Source organism: Gracilinanus agilis, chromosome 4, assembly GCF_016433145.1.
Source record: "Gracilinanus agilis isolate LMUSP501 chromosome 4, AgileGrace, whole genome shotgun sequence".
In the NCBI taxonomy this organism is placed as follows: Eukaryota; Metazoa; Chordata; class Mammalia; order Didelphimorphia; family Didelphidae; genus Gracilinanus; species Gracilinanus agilis.
Genome location: NC_058133.1, coordinates 60,025,142 through 60,050,392, shown reverse-complemented (window position 1 = coordinate 60,050,392; position 25,251 = coordinate 60,025,142). Strand labels below are relative to the sequence as shown.

At 36.0% G+C, this 25,251-nt stretch overlaps 1 protein-coding gene across 1 annotated transcript; it reads right to left on the bottom strand.

Moving 5' to 3' along the window:
• Positions 1–3,349: 3,349 nt before the first annotated feature.
• On the bottom strand, positions 3,350–24,886 carry LOC123244953 (flavin-containing monooxygenase 5-like). The gene is made up of 8 exons (XM_044673625.1): positions 24,752–24,886; positions 17,978–18,166; positions 15,069–15,231; positions 13,572–13,714; positions 9,204–9,403; positions 5,776–6,128; positions 5,558–5,630; positions 3,350–3,725 (listed from the first exon to the last, which is right to left on the bottom strand). Exons 1-8 carry the CDS (start codon positions 24,884–24,886, stop codon positions 3,350–3,352), a joined length of 1,632 nt encoding a protein of 543 aa, XP_044529560.1.
• Between the last annotated feature and the right edge of the window lie 365 nt (positions 24,887–25,251).

Sequence of the window (25,251 nt, the reverse complement as noted above, 5' to 3'; positions counted from 1 at the left end):
ATCCATATCATGTCCACTAACTGCTGGGATCTAGGAATCTGCTCTGGAATCTATTTTCTTTTCTCTCTATTCCATCTCTTTAGGTCAGAAGTATCAAACACAGGTTACATTAAAATATAATTCAGAAATTTCTAATAAAAAAATAAAAATGCAGCAGAACCTAGGAATGTTTAATGTAGTTTTCTAAGTCAATATTCAGCTGCAGGGGTCCTTATCTATGGTTTCATGACTGTCATTTCTGTTTGAGTTTGATCACTTCTCCCCATTAATCACTGCATTTGACGATCACCTCTGCATAGATAATTTCTAGATTTACGTATCTAGCTCTAGTCTTTTTCCTGAATTAAAGTCCTACACCACAAATGGACTTTTGGTTAGCTAGAACTGGGTGTCCCATGTGAACCTCAAACTCAAACTGTCTAAAACAAAACTCATTGTCTTTTCTCTCAAATTTTTTCCTTCTCTGAACTTTGCTATTACAGTCAAGAGCAATCATTCAGAACTGTAACCTTGGTGCCATATTAAATCCCTCACCCCACATATTGAATTCTTTGTCAAATCTTGTCATTTCTAGCTTTACAACATATCTCTTTAATATTCCTTATTCTTCAATCACATAGATGCCACTGGAGTTCAGGCCTTTATTGTCTCTTCCCTGGACTATGACAACAGTCTTCTAATTGTATTCATTTTTTATTGTCTCAAATTTATTGGCAAGAGGGAGGAAGAGGAGGATGGGGCAGATGGAAGAATCAAAGCCATTGACTTATCTGCTGGATCATAGATATAATTTCCATTACAATTGTATTTGGAGTATCCTATGTCATGAGTGTCCCTTAGAAAGGTTCTGTGTATTGGGCTGCCCATGCTGCTTATGGTCTGAGCTACAGCAAAGGGAAATAATTGATAACTCTGAGTCATGAGATCAGTGACAGATTTTTTTCAATACTTTGGTTGTTGTTCAGTCATTGAGATGCATCCAACACTACTCGAACCCATACACTTTGCCCATTGCTTTGTCCATTGGATTTTTTGGATAAAGAAACTGGAGTTGTCATTTTTTTCCTCCAGTATGTTCCCATTTTACAGAGTAGGAAATAAATAAGGGTTAATTGGCTTACCCAGGGTCATATGGCTTGGAAGTGTCTCAGGCAGGATTTGACCTGGATCTTTCTGACTCCAGGTCCAGTGATCTATTCACTTTTCCACCTAGCTGTCCCGGCACTTTGGAGTGCTTCCTTATTTTTTGAGGCAAATATTAATATTAAAGAAATAAAGTGTGGGTTGGGAAGGAGGTCAGTGAGAGAAGAACAAAAAGATTGCTCCAACACACCAGAAATACTCACTTTCTTGAAATGCAATAGAGAAGTTAAATTGTGAGAGGTTATAGAAAGTTAGGGATTAAAATAATGCCAAGATAGTAGGGTCTTTCAGTGTTGGAGAAGATTATAAAGCTTGCCATAGGATTAGGACTGGGTAAAGGAAGGAAATAAAGTCAAAACAGAGGACTGGTACAATTGGGAGGTATCCAAATGAGGATGAATCATCAATCAGTGGATCTGTAAGCATTTATTACTGTGTGTGAGTACTGTGATGAACAAGTTTAAAAAGGGTAAAGGTGTTGCATAGATGTAAGACAGGAATTTGTGTTAAGAGTGTGCAATTCCAGAGTTCTACTAGGTGGCATTGTTGATAGAATTTTGGACTTGGAATAAGGAATACCTGCCCCCAAATTCTTCATTTAACCTCATCTATATGACACTGGACAAGTTACCTCCAATAACCATTGCCAGGATCAAAGGAGATCATCAATGTAAAGAAGTGATTTCAAATAAAAAAAGAAGTGTCCTTGCTGTTGTTGCTTCTTTGTGGCTGACTCTTTGTCACCCTTTTTGGGGTTTTCTTGGAAAACAAGCTGGTATAGTTTGCCATTTCCTTCTTCAGTTTATTTTATAGATGAGGAGACTGAGACAAACAGGGCTAAGTGACTTCCCCAGGGTTATCCATCTTTTAAATGTCTGAAGCTGGATTTGAACTGAGGAAGAGGCATATTCCTGACTCCAGCCCCAGCACTCTATCAAATCTGTGCCACCAACTGTACTGAACCTGCTAACCCATACTAAGGTGCCTGTGGGATAACTAGAAAAATTCATGTTAGCATTGTCTATGTTCTATTGTATTTTTTCTTTCTTTTGTCAATTTCCTGATTGCATTTTGATTTGTTTCTGTAGTACTCAGGAGTTTTGCTTATCATAGGCCCATGGCAGGGTGCCTAAGTCTAATGTACTTAGCAAACATTCAAACCTTTATGTAAATGCCCCCATTATCTCAAAGCTGGAACATTTTCAAGCAATAACTAATGCATGACCACGCCTGTGAAGGATTGAAGGGATGTGCAGATGGAAGTCACAGGATTTGGGGAAATCAAGTAATGATACCAGGGTATTAGAAAAACCATTAACGGGAATGAATACTGAAGTTGCCAAACTGTGTTTGTTGTTCAAGGGAACATAATACAATGGAAAGAATATTAAAATTATTGAAAGTCACAGGTACTGGGAATAAACATTTATTAAAAGCCTAGTAGTATGATCCAGTCACTCTGTTAAGTGCTTCACAAATATCTCATTTGATTCACACATTCTCCTGGTAGATTTTGAGGTATCGGTTATAAGGTAGAGTCTTTTAGAAGACATTAGATTTTCTTGTCCACATCTAAAGTCATTGTCCATTCCAAAGTTTGGTTATACACAAAATTTCATCTGAAAACCCTGGATTTACATATTTAAAAACAAATTTAAATATTTAAAAAGGTGAGATTTACAAATAAATATTTTTAAACTTTAAAAATCAGTTGTTTCACTACTTAAAAATGTACTTAACAAATAAACAATTTCCTATCTTCTGACAAATATAAGTGATTAAAAGACTTTTTCATGTTACCTCCCATTTCCCATCTGGTAAACTAAAACTTTCTAAATGGAAACATCATCAAATGATTAGAATCAGAGAAAAGGGTTATAAAAAAGTTAAAAGAATTATAAAAGCATACCTTGACAGAACCAGTTAAGGTATGGTTATTCATTTTATAAAGAGATTCACTAGACAATTTTTTAAATAGAAGATTTACCTTTGACATTTTGATTTAACATGCTAAAATTATATTTTTACACCCCCTTTCTGGAAAAATCCACCACATTAAATAAAGCAAAACTATCTACCATTGTCCATAGCAGTTGTGATACCTGTAAATGAAATTGACCCAAGGTGATTGAATTTAAATTTAAAAATTTAAAAATTAGGAGGTATAGAAGTGATTTTATGTTTTACTATTTGTTATCACATTCATTTACTTCCTTTTAGGCTGATAGATATAACAATAGTAAGATAAGATACTGGCCAAAACTGCAAAGCCAGTAGGTACCATCTTAACCCAAGAAAGGTCTGAAGATGAATTTCTCTCAGCATTGACAATGCGGGTTCTCATGGGTTTAAGTATTCTCTCCATCTGAGTCAGTATGGCTCTTCTTGCCCCAACCCATTTCCTAGGTCCCTGCAGACGGTACTGGTAGGGGGTGCAGGGGCCAAAGAAAACCTTCCAGGCTAGTTTGGGATCCCGGAGGAAGAGCCAGAGAAGGTTGGGTTTCACACCAACTTGGGTGGCAATTTCATCCATGTACTCAATATGATCCACTTGGATTGTATGGCGGGGACTCTTCACATACCTGAAGCAAGAAGAAAAAGTGTGGGTTAATCTCAGTCCATTTTTCTGGAGAACAAGACCTGGGCTGAACAAGAAATGCTCCAAAACTTTTTGTTTCTGAAATAAATTCTGTTCCTCATTGATAGCGTCAATATTATAACTTGAATATTATAAGAGTATGGGATACATTTGTACATTTCTGTGTGCAAAATGATAGAGACGTAAAGTTAGACAAAAACAGTCCTTGCCCTTAGTCATCTTAAATTCTAATGGATGAGGCAACCTATAAAAAACTAAGAATATACACAATCTATGCAGAATTGATGGAAGGTAATCTAAGAGAGGAAGGAATAAGCAACTGAATGGAACAAGAAAGGCTTTCTGAATAATTTGGGATTTCAGTTGAATCCTACTTTGGAGATGGCCAGTGCAAAGGTATGGAGATGGCATGGCATATTTGATCATAGAAGCATTTTGTGATCCTAGGAAAGTCTCTTAACTTATATATATATATATATGGAAGCCAACTGTTTAGAAGTTTACATGTGGATAAATACTCAGATTGATGAAATCATAGATTCGTGTATAACAGAATACTATACTGTTATATCTTGAAAAGATCTTGGAGAATATCTCATTTAATACCTTCATATCACATACACTGTGGCTGAGATGAGAAATATCTTCTCCAAAGTTACATAACTTGTAAATGGCAGACTAATTTGCATATAAATTGCCAAACATAGAAAATATATAGTTACTACTGGAAGCTTCTTGAGGATAATTTTGTTGTTCTGAGAAATGTCCTCTTAAGGAATCTTGACTTTGCGGTCTCTGAGATAACTTTCAACTTCATGATTCTATGAATCTAAGGTAGAACATCTATCTGATTTTGGGAGATTGGACAAAGTTAATGGAGTTCTTAGTTGGTCTATAATTCACTAGGAGTAGTTGAAAAGAATGAGAGTTTTAAATTGATTAAGACACCTAAACAAACGATGATATCAGATTAGACTCACGTCCAGAATTACGTCCCTATAATTTCCCTTTCTCTCCTTCCAAAAACCACACTTCAGTAAGAAAAGGTACCTCACCAGTTATACTCAGCTCTAATATTCAGTGATTTATTATTGTTGATGATACATTCTTGAGGAGGAACATACCAAGAACTCAAGAAAGAGCCTTAAACCTTTTGGCTGGAATATTAAAAGTGACAATGAAGATTACAAAATGACAACAAAATGATTGAACATACCGTTTTGCCCCCCCCCCCCAAAAGATTTTACTACTATTTAGCAAGAGAATATAGTTCTGTTAAAAATAATCACTTAGCATGACTTGACTTCTTTACTCAAGTGACTTCTTTTTTTTAGACCATGTTAATTTTCACCAATAATTGTAACAATAAACTCCTAGAAGTTGGAAACCTAACAGTAGCATTGGGGAAAGAAAGTATATAATTCCTTTTTTGAGTCTAAAGTTTAGACAAAGAGAAATGTGAAAAAGCAATATGGCAGCTAAATGGTGCAGTAGATTGAATTACAGACTTTTAGTAAGAAAGATCTGAGTTTGCTACAGACACTAATTATATGATTTTGCACAAGTCACTTAGCCTCTGTCTGTTTCGGTTTCCTCATTTATAAAATGGGAGTGACAATAGTGCCTACCTTCCAGGTTTCTGTGAGGTTAAAATGAAAATTTGCAAAGTACTTTGTAAACTTCAAAGTACTATATAAATGCTAGCTACTATTCTTATAAGAAATGAATAGAGATGAGTAGATAGCTCAAAATTCTATGCTTGGGAATCCCATTACCACATATAACTGGTTTTTTTCTTTGGGTAAAGTTTCGTACCGTTTTGCCATAGCTGTCTTTCTCTGTGTGATGTCAGCCATCATATTCTTCACCGAGGGTAATTTGTTCAGCCCTGGGAAATAAAAACTAGATTTTAGCAAGTGGCCAAGGATATGATAGAATATATCTTATTAAAGAGGACAAAGTGCTCCCAGGAAGAGCCTGAGGATTTAATATGGTAGACATAGTCACGCTCTCTCCAAGGTTCATCCTCGTACCTTTGAACACTCGTGTAGCCCAGCGACTCTGGAGCTCTGCAATGGGTAGGACAATTCCTAGGGGTTGGATGAGGCCAATGACTGCTAGTGTTGGCTGCTCCAGGTCAGGTGGAAACATAAGCTTATAGAGGGACACCTCATTATTGGTGACTCTGATGAGATCTTCAAGGAAAGGAAAACTAATATTGTATCCTGTAGCAAAAATGATCACATCGATGTCCTCTTCTTTGGTGTCATCCTCAAAAATGGCACCTGTCTCAGTGAATTCCTTTATGTTTGGTTTCACCAAGACTTTACCAGAAATGATGTGATTTGGCAGGTCATCACTGACAGTTGGATGCTGGCTTAAAAATCTGCAGATGAAATAAAAGTCCAAAAAGTGTACATAAGGATCAAAACAATATGTAAAGGAATGTGTAAAGTATATGGAAAACACAGTAAGTTGACAAGTTGGTTTTACTTTTCCCTAAACTATAATTTGTATCTCTTCCCTTTCCTCTCCCAACATATTATTACTGTGGATATCATTGCCCATGTGCCAATAATTTCCAAATGACACAAACACAGCTTTACCAAAATCACATATGAAAATAAGTAGGTCACATACTTGATGAATCCATTTGTTCATGTTTCTTATTTTTAAATATAAGTTTCTAAAGAATGGAATGGATGCAAGTACTTTGTATTGTCACTCAAGTCTTCATCCTTTAATATCAAATGTCTGAGTATTTTTCTTCTATTCAACAACCAACCAAGAGAACAACATAATAATAGTAATAATAATAGTGTTTTAAAGTTTTGTATAATTAGAAATCTTGAACCCTTGAACTACATTACCCAGCATCCCTTTTCTTTTCGTCCCCAAGTTGCGTGCTTATGTTATATAGATAAATGTGGGTGTAGCCCTCCCCTCACTCTCTTTTCCCATGTGAATGGCTGGGGAAGCTGGTTTTACTCAGGCTCTTACTTTTGTCTTTTTATTCCTTTTACTTCAAGTTATTAATAAATCTTATTAAATATAATACTTGGAGTTATTGTATATTAATTTTTAAGCTTACAGTTTTCAAAATGCTTTATAAACATTATCTCATTTTATTCTCACAAAAACCCTGGGATGCCATTTTATTTCCAGTTTACAAATGAGAAAATGGAAGCAGACTTAGGAGAGTTCAAGATCTTTTTGGATATTAATGTGTTAGTGATCTTTCATAGTTTTATGTTATCTGCAAGTTTTGTAAGAACTTTGTCTATTAATTCCTCAAAGAAATATAACTTTAGAGGTGGAAGGTAGCTATCTCTCTTAGAACTCTTTGAGGACAGGTACCAGTGTTGGGCTATAAGATAAAATTTAATAAGGATACATGTAGAGTCTTACTTTTGAGTTCAAGAAAACAGCTTTACAAGCACAAGATGGAGAAAGAATGTGTAGGTGTAATTTTGCCTGATAAAAATTAATGAATTTCTAATTCAGTAAGAATTAACAGGTGATATGGCAGTGAAAAAGGCTATTGTGATTTTGAGCTACATTGTGAGTTCTAGTTCAGGAATGCTATTCTCATAATATTCTGTCCTTGTCAGTCCATATCCAGAATGTTGCATTCAGTTCTGGGCATCATAATTTAATAAGAACATAAGTAACCTGGTGAACTTCTAGAGATGGGCATAGTCTGACCTATCCATACTGGGATGGTACAGGGTCTTGAGTATATGCCCTACAAAGACTGTTCAAAGGAACTGGGAGGAAAATAAGACTTAAAAGGGACATGAAAGCTATCTTTTAAGTATTTGCAAGAATCTCACGTGGAAAAGGGAATTGACTTGCTCTGGTTGCCCCAAGGGAATAGAATTAGGGCAGGAATTGTGAAGAAGCAAATTTAGGCTGGCTTAGTAAAGGAAACTTTCCTAACACCTAGATACATCAAAAAGAGGATGAACTGTAGGTTCCCCTTCATTGAAGCTCTTGAAGAAAAAGCTGGATTATTTGTTGGGTGTATTATGGTGATTTTGTTTTGGTTATGATTATACTAAATGGCTACTGAATTCTCTTCCAATTCTGACATTCTATGATTCCATGAGTTACAATGATGTTATTAAATCTATAGAAATAATGGCATAATATATTTTGTTTTATTACAGGTTAAGTTATGCTATTGACCAAAACCTGGATGTCCAATTTTTTGCAGAAACAATCTTACCACATCTAATCAAGTAGAATTTGTCTCTCTGTACAGCTTTCTTATGTATGAATACATTGAATAGACTATGTCTAGCCACATAAAATGGAATTTCGTATAACATCAAATGTATTATCTAATTTTGCCTTATTTTAGTTGAGACCAATCAAAAGGTGAAAAAATATAAAATTTAGAAATATCTTTGAGGAAACTTTAACTTTTTGAGAAATCGAGCTGGGGATGTTTGTTCCATGAACTTTTCCTCCCATCATAACAAATTTACCCATAGTAAACATAGATATTAGGTAGCAAGTTGGTTGCTTTTTTCTTCTCTCTTTTATTGACTAATCTGACTCCTGATTCTTAAATGTGAGCATTCCTAAAGGGAATGTCCTAGGTTCCTTGGGTCTCTCATGTCTCTGCCTAACTGGATCAATTGGATAAGGAGAAGGAAGGAAAGGCACAGAAATAAACTACAAAAGTAGGGAGGAAGTGAAGACAGAGGAAATATATCTACTGGACTAAAGAAAAGTAGAGTTTAGTGATGAGACCCAGGGGATCCTTGTGAGTGAAGGACAAAAGAAGCGGGTTGACAAACTGAAGTTTATTTATGTGCGACCTTATTTTTATAAATGCAATTAGTTGAAAATGGATAGTGTTGGAAAAAAGAGTAAATGAAAGCTAGAGTTCAATATGCTATAAATTATGTACTGTGCATTAACTAAAAAAGTGCACATGCATACATTCATGTACATGTTAATGCTGTTCATTCAGTTGTGCCCAACTTTACTTAACCCCATCCTTGGGGTTTTCTTGGTAAAGATACTGGAGTAGTTTGCCATTTCTTTCTTCAAGGTGTCCCCATTTTATAGATGAAAGAACTGAGGCAAATAGGGGTTAAGTGACTTGTCCAAAGTCACTCAGGTAGTAAGTGTCTGATGCTGGATCTGAACTCAGATCTTCCTGATACCAGAACTAGTGCTCCATTCACTGTACCACCTAGCTGCCCAATACATATACACATATGTGTGTGTGTATATATATATACTTGAGTTGACACGTATAGAATACTTTATAAACTTTAAAGTGCTATATAAATTCCAATTATTAGTCTTTAAACATATAAACACAAATATATATTCCGCATATATCTATCTATCTATCTACACACACACACACACACACACACACACACAAGCAAGTATAGACATAACCACACCTGCCTATATGCATCTACACATAAACCCTATGTACCTATGCTGAGGTTGCAGCCCATAGTGGGCATGGTTAAATCTTGAATTCAATGTCTTCTCCAGATAACTGTTGATTATTCTAATACTTGCTATTTTCCGAATCAGGCTGTTGAACCGAGTGAAGAATGAAGTGTCCAGTGGGTACCCATTGTCCCAAACACGATGTAATATCCACGATCCATGTCTAGTACTAAGGAAGACCTAAGAGAAGTGGGTGGAGAAGAGAGAGAAATTGAGTGTTTTTCATTCACATCTTTCTTCCACTTGTTAAAAACGCGATGCTGATTGACCCATGGTCCAGAAGATCATTCCAGATGAGTTCCTTAAAATCAACCATCCAAAAAATTTTAGCCTAATTATTCATGTAGGAGAAACCAAACAGAAGAAAAATATTGCCCAGACTCTGATATTTAGCAGCTGTAAGGCCAGCCTTTAGAGCTCTTCTCTCTCTCTGTTATATGTATAAGTACATAGATATATAATATACATATGTACAGATAAAAATATATATCTTAGGCAGATACTGCAAATGGACAATGAGTTGGGGCCAGAGGTGAACAGAAGAGGAAGCACAGGCAAGATTGCCTTTGGGAAATCAGAAATTTCATTTAGTGACTCTTAAGCTTCTCTATAAAATTGATAAGTTTTCTCTATAAGATATAAAACTGATAAGTCTTCTCTATAAGACTGATATTTCTACTAGTGTTCTTCTGGAGTTGCTGAATGGCCAGAATACATGGGACATTTTAAACTTCAAAGAAAAATGGATATCACCCAGATGACAATGGAAAGGTGCATGGTAAGTCTGAATAGGCTGCAGTACAGGAAATGATAAAGTAACAGAGCAAAAGAAGTCTTCAAGAAAAGAAGTCCTACATAAAAAGATGAACTGGTCAGCCAAATTGTGGAAATCTATTAGTGTGTTGGAAACACACCTCCCCTCTAGTGGAGAATTCATGGGAGGAATCACAAAATCACAGAATCTGAGAGAAGGCTTCAGCAGACATTTCGTCTGACACATCCACATAGAAGGAGCCCCAACTGTAACATGCTTGACAAGATCTTAAGTAAAACCCTCTATTTAAAAACCTCCAAGGCGAGGGAACCCACCATCTCTCAAGGAAGTTCATTCTACTTTTGGATATTACTCATTCTTAGGAAGACATTCCTGGCATCTTGCCTAAATTTGCCTCTGCAAGTTCATATATTGCCTCTGATCCTGCCCTCTGGGGGCAAACAGATCAAGTCTAATGCTTCTTCCACATGAAAGCCCTTCAAATACTTGAATTCAGCCTCTCCTACCCCCACCCCCCACTAACTCTTCTCTTCCAAGCTATTTCAGCTGATTGTTTGACATGAACTTAAGGCCCTTCACAATTCAAGTTGCTCTCCTCTGGAAACTTTCCAGCTGATCAATGTCTTTCTTAAATTATATTGTCCAGAGTTGGGCACAATAATCCAAATGAGAACTGATAAAAACAGAGAAAAATGGAACTTTCACCTTCCTTTGAGGAGCTATAACTTTCAATGTAACCCCAAACTAAATTACCTTTTTTATCTGCCACTTTACAGTGCTGACACATCATGAGTTTGCAGTTCATTAAATTCTTCAAATCTTTTTAAAAGCAGCTGATATTTTACCATGCTTCCACCATCTTGTACTGATAAAGGTTAATTTTTTTTGTACCCAAGGGCAAGACTTTACATGTAGATTTCTTGAATTTCATTTTATTAGATTCAGCCCAATTTTCTAGCCTATCAAAATCTTTTAAAATCCTGATTTCCTTGTCAGCCATTCTTGTTTCTCTTCCAGCTTTGTATTTCTGTAAATTTGATCAATGTGCCGCCACTGTTTTTTATAAGAGATGGACAAGAGTAACACACGATGTACTTGTGGTTGAGTTGCAGTTTGTTTTAGTAGAGAGAAAAAACATGAGGATGATAGCAAAGATTCCTTTAGGTATTTGAGCATCTTGCCTTTTCTAAGAATAGAGTGGCTCATTGTTACTAGATTGGCTACTCGGTAGTGAATTTAACAAAATATGAAATAAATAAAAATTATAGCATTCCTTATTTCTGGGCATTCCTCAGTGCCACTGGCACAGTGGTGGAAAAGGGGGTGAACAAGGCTTCTAAAAACAGTTTCTTTATCACCTATGAGAGTTCATTTAACTCTTGGTAGTCTAACTGTAAGGTCTATATCTAGTAAGCAGCAAGTTAACATACTCCTGGGGGAACTGAGTCATATCAGTCTTGACATTCTAAGGATAGATGGAAAGAGAAGGAAAAAAAAAGAGGATGAGAAATGGATGGATCTCTCTGATTTTCCTTATTTTCTTTTAAAAATTCTTTTTTTCAGGTTTTCTTGAGAGAGACACAAAGGAGTAGGTGGAGTTATCAATTGCAAACATCACACCTGCTAAATACGACCAGTTATGAGATTTGCTGAGTGCCAACAATAGTGGAGGGCTCTGTTTTAGTAAATTTCTAGAGTTATATGTTTGCACTTGAAAGATATGGGATTTCTTCAGTGTTCTTCAGGCTACTACCATCTTCACTTCAGGGTTCTTCAGGCTACCATCTTCACTGATAATAGATTGAGAAAGATCTGTGCTCTAGTAGATGGTCACCATGATTTTTTCTGGTTAAAAAAATAAAGCCTGATGTCTATTTTCTATTCATGAGCCTTTCTAAATTTCCCTAAATTGGTCATCAAATACTAGATATATACTGGCAGATCATTTTAGATCACTCATTCAGTAAACATTTGTTAAGTGTCTAGTATGTACCAGGTATTATACTAGTATCAGTACTTCTATTGTAGAAACTCTTCCCCTTGATGCAGGACCTCTGAATTGACTATCTTTTAGAGTTGCCGGAATCACTGGGAGATTTTGACTTGTTGGATGTAGAATTGACTTTTGATTCAGCTAATAATAAATATTAGTCTCATAATCAAAGTCTTTCCTTTTGACAGGACTTGCCATATCTATGGGATACTATGCCTTAGAAAACCTTGAGTCACCTCCACACCACTGATTAGGACACTGTATGGATTCAAAGGGCATATTTAGTTAATTAATCCAATGCATGTATTGATTTGGTTGCATGCATTCAAATTTGCACAATATGAAGTTATAGTTATGTAAAGTACAATAATTGGCTCCGGTCCAGTAGAAATAGGCAGTGAAAATTCAAATAATGTGACCACTTCAAGGGATTTTTAATCACATTAATTGGAACCTAGAGTACAAACCACCAATAAGCTATCCAAAGTAAAGAACTAATGCAGCCCTCTGGTGGCTTTGAGTGAGCTTGTTTTAAGATTTAATATTTGTATTTCCAAGAAATAATGAATGATGGATATTCAAAATTAAAGAATAAAGTAGATTCTTATATTCAGCATTTCCAGATCAATCCAATGAGATCTCACTTAACAAACACTCAAATAACTACAGCCTACAAATTATATTTTGCCTTTTTTTGCCTTTTTTGAGGAAAAAGAAGCAAATGAAAACAAAACAGAAGAGAATTTAGGTTTATTAAATCTAAAAATTCTGAATAGGAACTAAGAGGAGAACAGATTCAGCCGAACCTCCCTCACTTTGTACATATAGAGATCTGGAGTAGAATGGAAATTTATGTGCAGAATGGGAACCTTGAAGGACTTCCCCACAAGGTACCAAGTCACCAGAAAAAGATTTATTCTGTTCATTATACACTTAGTTTATTAAGGCAGAAGAGTGAAGAATTGACTTTGAAAAAAAAATTCCACAAGGATGGAAACAAGGGAAAACAAGGTTTCTTGCTTTTGTTAACTATTGGACTAGCCAGAACCACTCCATTCTAGTTTTAATTCTGGCATTCTAGTTAACTTTAGATGTCTAGGGGAAAGTAGACTTGTATGGTAGAATATGAGGGATTCTTAACCAGTCTTTGAACTTCTTTTGTTTGTGTATTTGTCTTTTTAAAGCAGGGCATCCTCAAAATCTTAGTGCAATAAAATTGTACTAAAACTTTTGGGAAATCCTGTATTTGGATAACTGTATTTCAATATAATTGATTTCCTTTGTAATCTTTTCTATTTTATTTTATTCACTGAAGAACTTTACTCTGAGAAGGGAGTCTGTAGACTTCACCAGATTTCTAAAAGTGATTAAGAACTGCAAAAATTTACATCTGAAACAGAGGCTGTGTCTACACAATGCAAAAAAGAAATATCCAGATATTTGGAAAATCTAGGTCATTGATATTTTGGTTTTTTATCCAGACATTTGGTTCATTGTGAACACTTATGTCTAACACATAAAGGACACCCCTTTGGAAAAAATGTTGGGGTGATTTGAATCTAATTTTCTAGTGTACAAACCTGTTTTGCTCCACGACTGAGTTCCACTGCAATATCTGCTCCAGAATTCCCAATACCAATCACGATGATTTTCTTTCCTAAAAATTCTTCTGGGCTTTTGTACTCCCGGCTGTGGAAATAGTAACCTTTGAACTTTTCAATGCCTATAAGAAGAGAACAGAGATCAGGATTGTGGAATAATTTCCATACTGTTGATTCAGTGTAGGGAAGGCAACCTCATTCTAGGAATTCGAGGCAGGGAAAAGACACAGGGTGGGTGAGGACCTTCATTTGCACTATTTGTCCTAGGAGATAAACAGTGCCAGGGTACATGCTGTGACTTCACACCTCATCTAGGCAAAGGAAAGAGATTGGATGGGCTGAAGAGGAATATCTGTTCATCTAAAAGGTACTCCCAATAACAGCCTGTCAAACACGGATCTTCCTTGAATGTCATCCAAGAATATTAATTATGGAAAGAGTAGAATGATCTCACTTCAAAGCCACTTTAGTCATTACTGTCTTGCAAAGGACCAGGACTGAACAAATTCATAAAGTATCATAAGTTAGACTTAATGTTTTCCTATTCCCTGTTCTAGGATCATCTTCCCTTGCCAAGGTATCTCCCTCTTTTCCTATGTAACAACTACCCTGTTTGTCCCTAGCAGCCCAGAGTTTCCCAAAACAACATTCCCCAGGTTTTCCCCAAACAGAGCCTATCCTGTCCCTCTCTTCTTGTTTTCATTTCTTAAACATTACCTATTAGGTATCTTTTTTTCAGGGAGCTATTCCCAGCCAGCCAAAAGGTTACAAAGGATCTGAGAGACCTACTTATGCCAAGGTAACTAGAGAGCCACCATGTTGTTGTTAGAAGAATAGTTTTGTGGTCACAAACATCTGTTTTCAAGTTCTACATCTGACACATACAGGGCTTTGTGAATTTGGGGAATAAAAATTTCTCATTGTACTGGGCAGCTCTCTAAACCAATCACTTCTGAGGTCCTGCTTCTGATAAACTGGAGTAGGTAAGAAAATAAAACTGGTAGTTTTATAGGTAGGAATATAAAACCTGGGTGTTTTTGTTATGGAGTGACTAGAGTTGTTACTGAAAATGAAAAAGTCAGGACTGGGATTATACTTTGAGAGAATATGAGTCTTTAATAAGAAGGGGAGAGATGAGACTGGAAGCTGACAAGGGTTAGTGTCTGTGTTTGGCGGGGATAGGGGAGAAGGGATCCCTGGAGGTTTGAAATTTCCTTAAAATGAATATTAATTTTGTAATGAGTTTTCTCTTTCCTCAAATATTTCTATACCCTCTTTAATCTCTCTTTCCTTCCCTATTTGCTCTTTAATTAATGTATATATGCCATATCCTCAACCTCTCTGGAGAACATACACAAATTATACAAGGAGTCTTCTTGACTTCAAGCCCAATATCTTATCCATTACACCAAATAGATGCCTTTAGTTAATTGGAAAGTTCTTTTCTTTTTTACCTTCACTTTCTTAGAGACGCACCTGGGAAAGACTCAAGAGGGAAGTTGGGGTCAGTATGATGACCACTGCAAATCAGAATCCCATCGAAGACAAAGGACTCCTGTTTTTCATCAGCCTCCACAACCACATCCCATTGACCAGAAGAAGAAAAATCTGGACGCTTCTTTACACTTTGCACCTTGGACTGAGAATAAAGGAAGAAGTACATAGTTGAAGGAATCTTAGAGACCAGCTAGTCCACTCCTTCATTTTGTGGATGAGAAAAGTGATTTGCCTAAGATCAGAGTGTAAGACATGATGGACATGAGTCTTTAACAATCAGTGCCAAAATTAACACTTTCTTCTGCACCATGGTTGTTGTTCAGTTGTTTTAGTCATATCTGACTCTCCATGATCCCATTTGGAGTTTTCTTGGCAAAGATACTGTAGTGACTTGCCATTTCTTTCCTTAGCTCATTTTATAGATGAAGAAATGGAGGCAGTTAAATGACTTGCCCTGGGTCACACAATCAGTAAACCAGTTTTAAACTCAGGTTGTCCTGACTCTAGGCTTGGTACTCTTGGTACTTGCTCATTCTATACTGCTTTCTAAGTGTATTTATAACTGAATTGGGAAAAACATGGGTCAATAAATCTCTTTCAATGTTGGTTTTTGCAAATCCATCTTGCTTGCTTAAAATGTGGCTTCCTATTTTCAGAATCTATATATTGTTGGTTTATTCTCTTGTTTGTCATTTGCCCACTTTACTGTTCTTCTTTAACACTTTTATTGTATTTCCCTTCAGGTAGAGAGGTGATAGATTCAGAGTGCAGGCTGAAACACAGGTACATGCACACACACACACACACACACACACACACACACACACACACACAGACCTAATGTGAGAATTTGTTTTGCTTGACTATACACTTTTGTGAGGGGTTTTGTTTTTCTTGTTTTCTCATTCGGGGAAGGGGAAAAAGAGAATTCATAACTGAAAATGAAATCAATTTTAATTAAAAAAGAAAAAAACACTTAAGGAAGCCAAAAGAGATGAAATAAAACTCATTTAACTTTATTTTATAAGTTCGTAGTTATATTATATGTTGGAGTTGGAGGTCTAGCAAACCAAGTACAATAACTATACAACCTTTCCCCAGAATCCTGAATTTGGATTACTGGTTCCATCTAATAACTCACAGCTCATATCTGAAACAAAACTTCAGTCTAAATTCCCAATAGAGACTTTCAATGGATTTATTTTTAAAATATTCTGCAGGCTCAATAGGAAAAAGCCAACAAAATTCTAATTAACTCTAAACTAAAGTGTTCTCTAGAAGAGATTAGTGTGAAATCCTTGATGAATGAGTTAGGCTATAGGAACAGTTGTGAATGAAAATAATAATTCTCATTTCTAGAGTTTTAAGTTTTATAAAGCTCATCCCTCACACCAGCTACAATTGTTGAAAGGACTGTGGGAAAACAGGAACATTTATTCACTTAGTGGAGTGGTCTAGCCATTTTGAATAACAATTTGGATTTATGCTCCAAATGTTACTAAATTTTTTCCTTAGATCCAGTGATAACACAACTAAACCTACACAAGAAAGTGATCAAATAGATCCATATTAAAAACAAACAAACATATGGCTGGGTTTTTTGTCTATTTTTATAGCAAAGAACTGGAAATTAAGGGAGTACTCATAAATTGGAGAGTCCCTGACAAGTTGCTGTATATGCATGTAATATAATATTATTGTGCCATTAAGAAATGACTAAAAGGATAGTTTCAGACAACCCTGGGAAGACTTCTATGAATTAATCCTAAGTGAAGTGAGAAGAACTCCAAATATAATTTATTACAAAACAATAATATTCTCAAGAGAAGGAACTTTGAAAGACTTAAGACTGTGTTTCATGAAATAACCAACCACGGGTTCAGGAATAATGTAGAATGCCCTACATGGACTTTTTTTGGATACCATCAATGTGGGAATTTTTTTTGTTTGACTATGCATATTTGTCACAAAGCATTTCTTTTTTTCTTTTTAGTTTGGGGTAGAGGAAGTTAAGAAGTAGAGAAGTGCTGGAAATAGGGTTGTCAAAAAATTAGAAGAGTCATCGAAGCATTTAAAAAAATGTACAGAAGAGAAGAAGGAAAGCAGAAAGATAGACAAGGAGGATAGTCTTGAAAGTTACATGTTATAACACATGTATAACTTTGCTTGCTTTCTTGGTTAGAGGGGAAGGTGGGAGAGAATTTGTAACCCAAAATGGTAAAAAAATAAAGGTTATAATTTATTTCATGTAATTGAAAAAGTAACAAATGAAAAAAGTTACATCTTAAATTTATTATGTACTTAAAACTAAAAATAAGCTACTTATGATAGAGATTAATGGTTTCATGTACAATTCTCATTTTATGTTCTACTTTGAATAAGAAAAGCTTCACTTTATTTTATATTTAATTCCAGAATAAAAAAAGATAAATTTAAAAGAAGATATGTTCATGGAAAGAAATCCAGTAATCAAAACTGTGGATTGGAGTGGCAAGAGGGAAACATGATGGAGAATATTTGAGTGAAGAAAAACAGAAGCAGAAATAGAAATGATATTATTTTTGGAATATGCCAAAGAATGCCTGGGCAGAATGAGAAAATTGTTATAGAGTTTGGTAAATAAATCACAACTTGTCGTGTATTTATAGAGGATTTCAAATATCCAGATTTGGATTCCTTGCTTTTAGGCAGGTTTGAGGCAAAAGTACTTAGTGAAATCCACTTTTTTCTTACATTCCTCCACAACCCTAGTTGGCCATGACAGAAGGGAGGGAAACAAAGTTACCTCCTCATTAAACTGCACTGATCCTCCCCAAGGCTATTCAACAAAACTTTCAAGTACATTCTTTCATTTCATCCAGTAAAAAAAAAAAAAAATTCTGTTTTACCTTAAAGCGGATATATTTCAGGAGGTCAAAGTGTCTAGCATACATCCGGAAGTATTCCATGACTTTGGAGTTGTGCATGTAGTTGGGAAAATGATCTGGGATGGGAAAGTCACTGTAACACATCATCTCCTTGGATGTATTAATGGTCAAAGACCTGTAGATACTGGGCAGTTTCTCGGCAGTATTTTTCTGAAAGAAATTCCCTAGTTAGTCTACTTTATGATTAATATAGAAGCCAAACTAAACCACATTCATATGGGACACATGAGGAATTTTAGTTATAATTGAAGGGTGTAGCACCCCCTTCTCATTTTAATAATAATAATGCTATTTTTTAATAACAATAGCTGACATTTATAGAATACTTACTATATGTCCAGGGATGCCACTAGGTGGCACAGTGGATAAAGTATTGGCCTGGAAGCAGGAAGATTCATCTTCCTGAGTTCAAATCCTCCTTTAGACATTTACTAGATGTGTGAGGCTGGGCAAGTTGTTAAACTCATTTCGTTTCAGTTTCCTCATTTGTAAAATGAGTTGGAGAAGGAAATGGTAAAAAACTCCAAAAAAGATACTCTAGTATATTTGCCAAGAAAACCCCAAATAGGGTCATAAAGATTGGACAAGACTGAAGACCACTGAATAATTTTTTTGGCATTAGATCCAGAGTTCTACCCACTGTGCCACTTAGTTTACTACTACTACTACTACTACTACTACTACTACTACTACTACTACTACTACTACTACTACTATAGATCTTCATTTTTCCATTCTCTTGGGAGATGCCGTCAGGACTGGTATTTTTCAAAAATTCCTAGACCATGAACAAATTCTAGATCATATCTATCATCTTCTAATTGGATCCCTCTTTATACTGAGTTGAAGACTTTGCTTAATATAGAGTTAGTATTTCCCATAAGAGGCTGGTCCAACTGTTCCCCCAGAAAAAAATGAATTTAAATTGAGGGGTAACCAAGAAGCTCCAGGTTAAGATTAGGAGTCTATAAATATTACTGCTTCCTAGAATTTTAGTAAGGGTAGTTTAAAATTATTGGCCAATTAGCATTTCATCAGGGGAAGGGTTGTCCGAGATTATATAGCTCAACAATAACTGAGCTATTATTTGGATCAATCTTATCATCCAATGAAAAAAATTGCAAAATTGTCTTATAGTTCTAAGCATTTCAGTATATTAAAAAAGCTTCCCAATACCTTTATTGTCTAGAATACTATTTAATTAATAGTAAGAATGAATGACAAGAATAATTAATGGTAAGAAAAAAGATTAATTTTTTTACTCTCGTACTTTCTCTTGCATGAAAACTTTCCCAAGTTTATTTCTCCCCAATAAAGTGTATTCCATCCTAAGAGATAGCAGCCTTTACTATTCTGTCACAAACATATTTATGTGCTGCCTTAAAATTATTCTCTGGCTGTTCCTATAGTTATGTTCTATCTCCCCAGCTAGACTAAACTTTTCTAGGGAAGGAATGGCCTCCCGCTTTATGTTTCCTAGCTTCTAGCATAGTTTATTTTTGGTCAGTAGTGAAAATATTTAGTGAATGTCTACTGGGTGAGTGCTCAGGAATTCTCTTACATTTTGTCATCATTTTTTCTTTATAGTACTTAAATTGCCCAAGTATATTCTCTATTCTGTACTTTGCCTGGATCACCGAATTCTAGACCTGGAAGCACCCTGGGAGACACATAGTACAACCGTCTCATTTTATAGATGGGAAGCAGAGGCTTATGAGAGAAGTGTAAGGGACTCTGGGACCATCTTCAGGGAGTGGAACCAGAACTAGGAATTTTTGCAACAGGAAAAGCATTGCAAAGGAGACACCAAAGGTGGGTTTGGGGGAAACGGTGGTTGTAATTCTTGAGGGGAGAAACAAATCCCAAGATATCATTAAGCTGCCTGCCTACCTACTCCCACAGGAAATGGGTGTTTGATAGCCTCCAAGTTAAAGGAATTATTCTTGAAGATTAAGTAGTAAGTATAACCTAGGGTAAGTATACCTCCTATCCCTCTCTCCTTTCATTTGACTTTCAAGAAGCCTAATTACTGGGTGAAGGTAGTGGGTGGAGTGGTAACCCATTTAGAAAACTGATTGATAGGTGCTTTGGGAAAGGTGCTAAAATAATAATAATAATAATAATAATAATAATTAGTAATAATGTTAACTTTTATATAGAGCTCATTTATCCTGAAAGATGTCAAACAACCAACCCCCCACCCCAAATTTTAGAGTACTATTTTTAGATCCAAAAGGGAACTTAGGAATCATTCACATCTGGGGATCAATGTAAGTCTTTGATTTTACATAGAAGTAAACCAAGTCCCATAGAGAGGTAATAATATGTGAAAGTCACAAAGTAAGGCTCATCCTCTTCTTTATTGAAATTGAGTAGCAGCTGAGGGGGGACAAATGGAATGCAAATCTCATAGACTTAGCATGAAGTGAGGTAACAGTGACTGAAATTTAATATCAGAGCAGGGACTGGAATGCTATCTCCCTGACTCTCATTCCTATGTTTTGGGTAGATTTTTGAAATTTAGGCCCTTTGAGGTTATATAGCTCAACAGTAGCTGAGCTAATATTTGGATCAATTTTTATCACCAATGAGAAAAATTCCAAAATTGTCTTATAGTTCTTTTGAGAGTGTGGGGTCAACAGTCCATCTAGAACAGTGGCTCCCACCCCCACCTTTACTTAGGACTATTTTCTAAGCTGGGAGAGAAGTTCTTAGGTCTTCCAGAGTCATTCTGGCCCCAAGGGCACCACTTTACCCATTCTTTGTGCCTAGAGAATATAAACAGCTTGGGAGGGCATACAGAAAAGTCTCAAAGATTCAGGGATGATTATTTCACTTTCCTAATGGTAACACTAACTCCTCTCCTCTGATGAGGCTGCTGAGAGGAGAGAATATCCAGTCTGGGGGAAGAATTTCATCTTCTCTATCTCCCTCAGGGACTTGTGATATCTGAAGTGACTTCTCTTCCCTCCCTGAAAGAGAGAACTGCCATATTTTCATCTTGATACCAACACCCAACCCTTTAAAACTCTCGGGGCCATAGTAAAGTCTAAGAAGCAATAAAAGGCAAAATTGTAAGTGAAAGAAAAGTTCCACTGGGAAAAGGAAGACACATCCCTACAACCAGAAGTCACTTCCCTTATCTTCATGGCTTCTTTCTCAATGAACTGGCAGAGGGTAATGGAAAGGGTGGAGAACCTGTCCCAGATTGGTGCTGGTCCCTAGATGTCTCTTTCCCCCAAGGAGCAAGAAGTACTATGAGTCTAGGAAGCTCACCAACACCTTTTTCTTCAGACAATAATAATAGCAATTGGCATTTATATAGCTTTTAGGTCTAAACTTTTTATCTGGAATATTGCCTACTCCAGGCAAGTCTTGGTGGGCTCACCATAGTTCTAATTCTAGCAATGTCATATAACTTGTTATTCTAGGAGTATCCAGACGTTTAAAAGATCATGCCTAGAATTCCCAGAGGTTGGGCCCCCAGAACCAACTTGGCTTTAGGAACGTTGGAAGATCTATGAAATTATACTTGATCCCCCATGGGAAACCTTATTCCCCCCAGCCCTACCTAGCCATTCCTCCACCTTGCCCCAGCCTCCAGTCCATGGATATTTCATTAGGGAAGTAAGGAAAAGTTATAGCTCATAATATATACATTTCATTGGTAGTTAGAGATATTATAGTGACTGTTGGTGTGGAGAAGTCAAGTGTTTCAAGGATCATTCAAGCCAGAATTGAAATAGGATTAATTCCACTAAAGCTCAAAGGAGAGTGTGGTCAAGAGTAAAAAGCAAACAAACAAACAAACAAATAAAAACAAAAAAACAACTGCTAGGAACTTAACAGTTTCTGAAATATAGCCTAATGTGGTGAAAATTTATTAGTAGAAACACCAATAAGGGAAACAAGGTCAGAATTAATTATAAACATCAATAAAAAGGTATCAAAGCTAATGATAAATAGGTTTTTTGAGAGGTGGTCGGCTCACAATAAAGTTGGACTTTGGTCAATGTCAAGACCAAAGACCCCCCAGCCTCAGGAGATAGCCCTTTTATACACACACACACACACACACACACACACACACACACACACACACACACATCTTATGACATATTGTCATAAAAGAAGAATGAGGGGGCAGCTGGGTAGCTCAGTGGATTGAGAGCCAGGTCCAGAGATGGGAGGTCCTAGGTTCAAATCTGGCCTCAGACACTTCCCAGCTGTGTAACCCTGGGCAAGTCACTTGACCCCCATTGCCTACCTTTACCACTCTTCTGCCTTGGAGCCAATACACAGTATTGACTCCAAGATGGAAGGTAAGGGTTTAAAAAAAAAAAAAGACAGAATGAATACAAAATTTTTCACATGGACAGATCACACAAGTGCTGAATAAGCTGGAAAGTGCAAAAAAAATCACTATGGGTGGTAACTTTATATTTATTATTACTGACCTTTCCAAAACCTTTTCATTAAAGGGTTAGGATCTAATTTTTTTCTTCTGACAACCAGGAGTCAGCAATTAGATGGATGATATTTACGGATGGCATTTGTACCCGAGAGTGACCATCTTCCTCCTATCTTATGACTTTGCAACAGGGTGTGGTGGACTTGGTTGACACTTTTGGGTTACAGGATTAAGGTCAAACAAAATGCTTGTCAGCAAGATTTGATACCATCCTTAAACTGTATTTTCTAAACTAATGTTTATAATTCCTATAAAGCAAATTAAATTATTTGTGTTATAATCACAAAGGCTAATACTATTATAATGATAAAAGGGGTTAAAGAATTTCACACTCACACTAATTAATCCTCAGAAAAGGAAAGTCTCTTGAAAGATCTTGTGGTTGGAAGGTTTGCTGTTGTTTGCCCTATAGTTCAGTGTAAGCTTATTAATATTGGAAGAATAGCAAATATACCAGTAAGATAAAGCTGTTAGTCCTTTCTGAGAAGAAAAATACATGGGTGAGACCACACAAATATTGATGTACTGAAGCCTGGAAAAAGGTAATTTCAATGAACTCTTGTTTTTATTCAAGGCTATATCAAATTTCTTATCAGAAGAAGTCCAGATGAGCCTTTAAAATCCAGATGCTTTCACACTTTGGAGAGTGCAGTCAGAGGGAAATCATTGTCCAAGCTAAGTAATGAATAGCAGTAGATTTAAATTATTTAAAATAACAAATTAATAATAAATACTTTATAATAATAAATTAATTTAAATTATTAGATTGTAGACTGATTAAATTCTCTCCCTAATTTTCCATCATCATTATAAATGAATTTTTAGTTACACTAGTTAACAGTTATTTTGGTTGTCAGAAATTGTATTTTTCATTCTTAAAAAATATAATTGAGTGGAAAAGTGTGGCTAGTTCTTTCTTATGGTTCCCGTTATCTTCACTCATCCAGGTCCTTCCATACTGCTCTTTGAATACTGCATTTGCATGGTATGAGCAAATAAAGTCCAGAATGAGATCTTGGGGTCCAGAATGAGCAACTCTTTTTAAGCCTGAATTGCAAAATCTATTATTTTTTTTCCTGATTCCAGTCAAATCTCCAGATAGGGGACCTTCGCTCTTTTTGCTAACCTTGAATTTACATCTCTACTTTACTCCTATTCAGTATGAACCTGAGGTTTGTGAACTTAACTGAAATTTTTTTTAATAATTATATTTCAATATAATTGGTTTCCTTTGTAAATCTATGTGGTTCATTTATGCATTTAAACATTATTTTAAGAAGGGATCTACAGAATTTACCAGACCACCAAAGAGGTCTATGACACAAAATAGATTAAGAAACCTAGACTTTAGGGTCTCTTTGGTTCTGACTCTTCTCATTGGTTTCATTACTTTCATAAGATTATAGATTTAGAACTGGAAGAGATCTTAGTAGTCATCCAGTCTGACCCCTTTCTTATGGAGATTAAGAAACTAAGGCCTAGAGATATTGACTTGTCCAAATTTCTGTAGGTTGGAAGAACATCAATAATACATGGGCAAAAATGGACAAAGATCAGAGGATTGAAGATAGGAAAAAAAGTTGATTTTTTTTAACCAATGAAACTTTTTAAAATTCAAGGTTATACCAAATCTCTTATTGGAAGAAGTCCAAGTGAGGCTGTGAAATCCAAATGCTTTCACACTTTAGAGAGAACTGTGATCTAGAGTGTAGCAAAGTCAAAAATTTGGACCCATGGTCCTCTGATTCCAAATCCAGCACTTTCCACAGCGGCATGCTACTTTTGTTTTGTTGTTATCCTCTTTAATGACCTCTGATCACTTTAATATTGATTATGTTTCCTCTTATATGGACTTGGAAATGTAGTTCTGACATTGTAAACTCTGGCATATACCTAGGGAAAACTTGACTATTGCAATCACTGCTTATGGCAGCTGACCTGACTTTGAAGAAACAAATAGCTAAAGATTGTAGAGTTATAGATTTCATTCTTGAATGGATCTTAGAGGACATCTAGCTTAAATTCTTTGTCTCAAAGATTAGGAAACTCACAACCATAGAGATGAAGAGGCCTGTTTAATGTCATTTAGGTACCAATTTGAAGAGGTGGGATTTGATCCCAGATCCTTTCAATCCAAACTGAATACTCTTTCCACTACACCTTACTAGCCTGGCAAATCAAAACCTAAAAGGCACAGGAAACAGAGTTTTTTTCCCTTGTACAGAATGGAAACAACTTTAAAAATATTGAGAAATCAAGCTCACTTGAAATTTCCAGAGTCCTCCAATGTCATCATTCCTTTCAAAGCAAGTGGGCTCCAGGTCTTCATCCAAGCAGCACTTGATAGCCCCTAAGCCACAGACTCCAGCTCCAATCACAGCAATCCTCTTCTTGGTCATGGTCCCTTCCCTGACTAGATGGAAAAAAAGGGAGTTGAGATCACCAATGACTCTTTAAAACAGAAGCCAGATGTTCAGGAATACTATAAGACTGGCTGATTGACATTCTATTAAGTTAAAAATTTCCTTTCCCTTCAGTGAAATATTCTTTCTCTTGACAGTTGGGACAACACTGAAAAATGTATCATTCTTAAACTCTTTCATATATATTTTTCCATTTCAACTTCATAATCCAATGCATGCTACATGTTTCCACCTACTTTGTTAAATTAACTTGCTAAAAGAGGGGGATCCTCAACTTCTGGAAGTTGCTACGGAGCCTGTTCCATTCTCTAATCTATGGGGGCCAGAAATCCTGGGCAGAA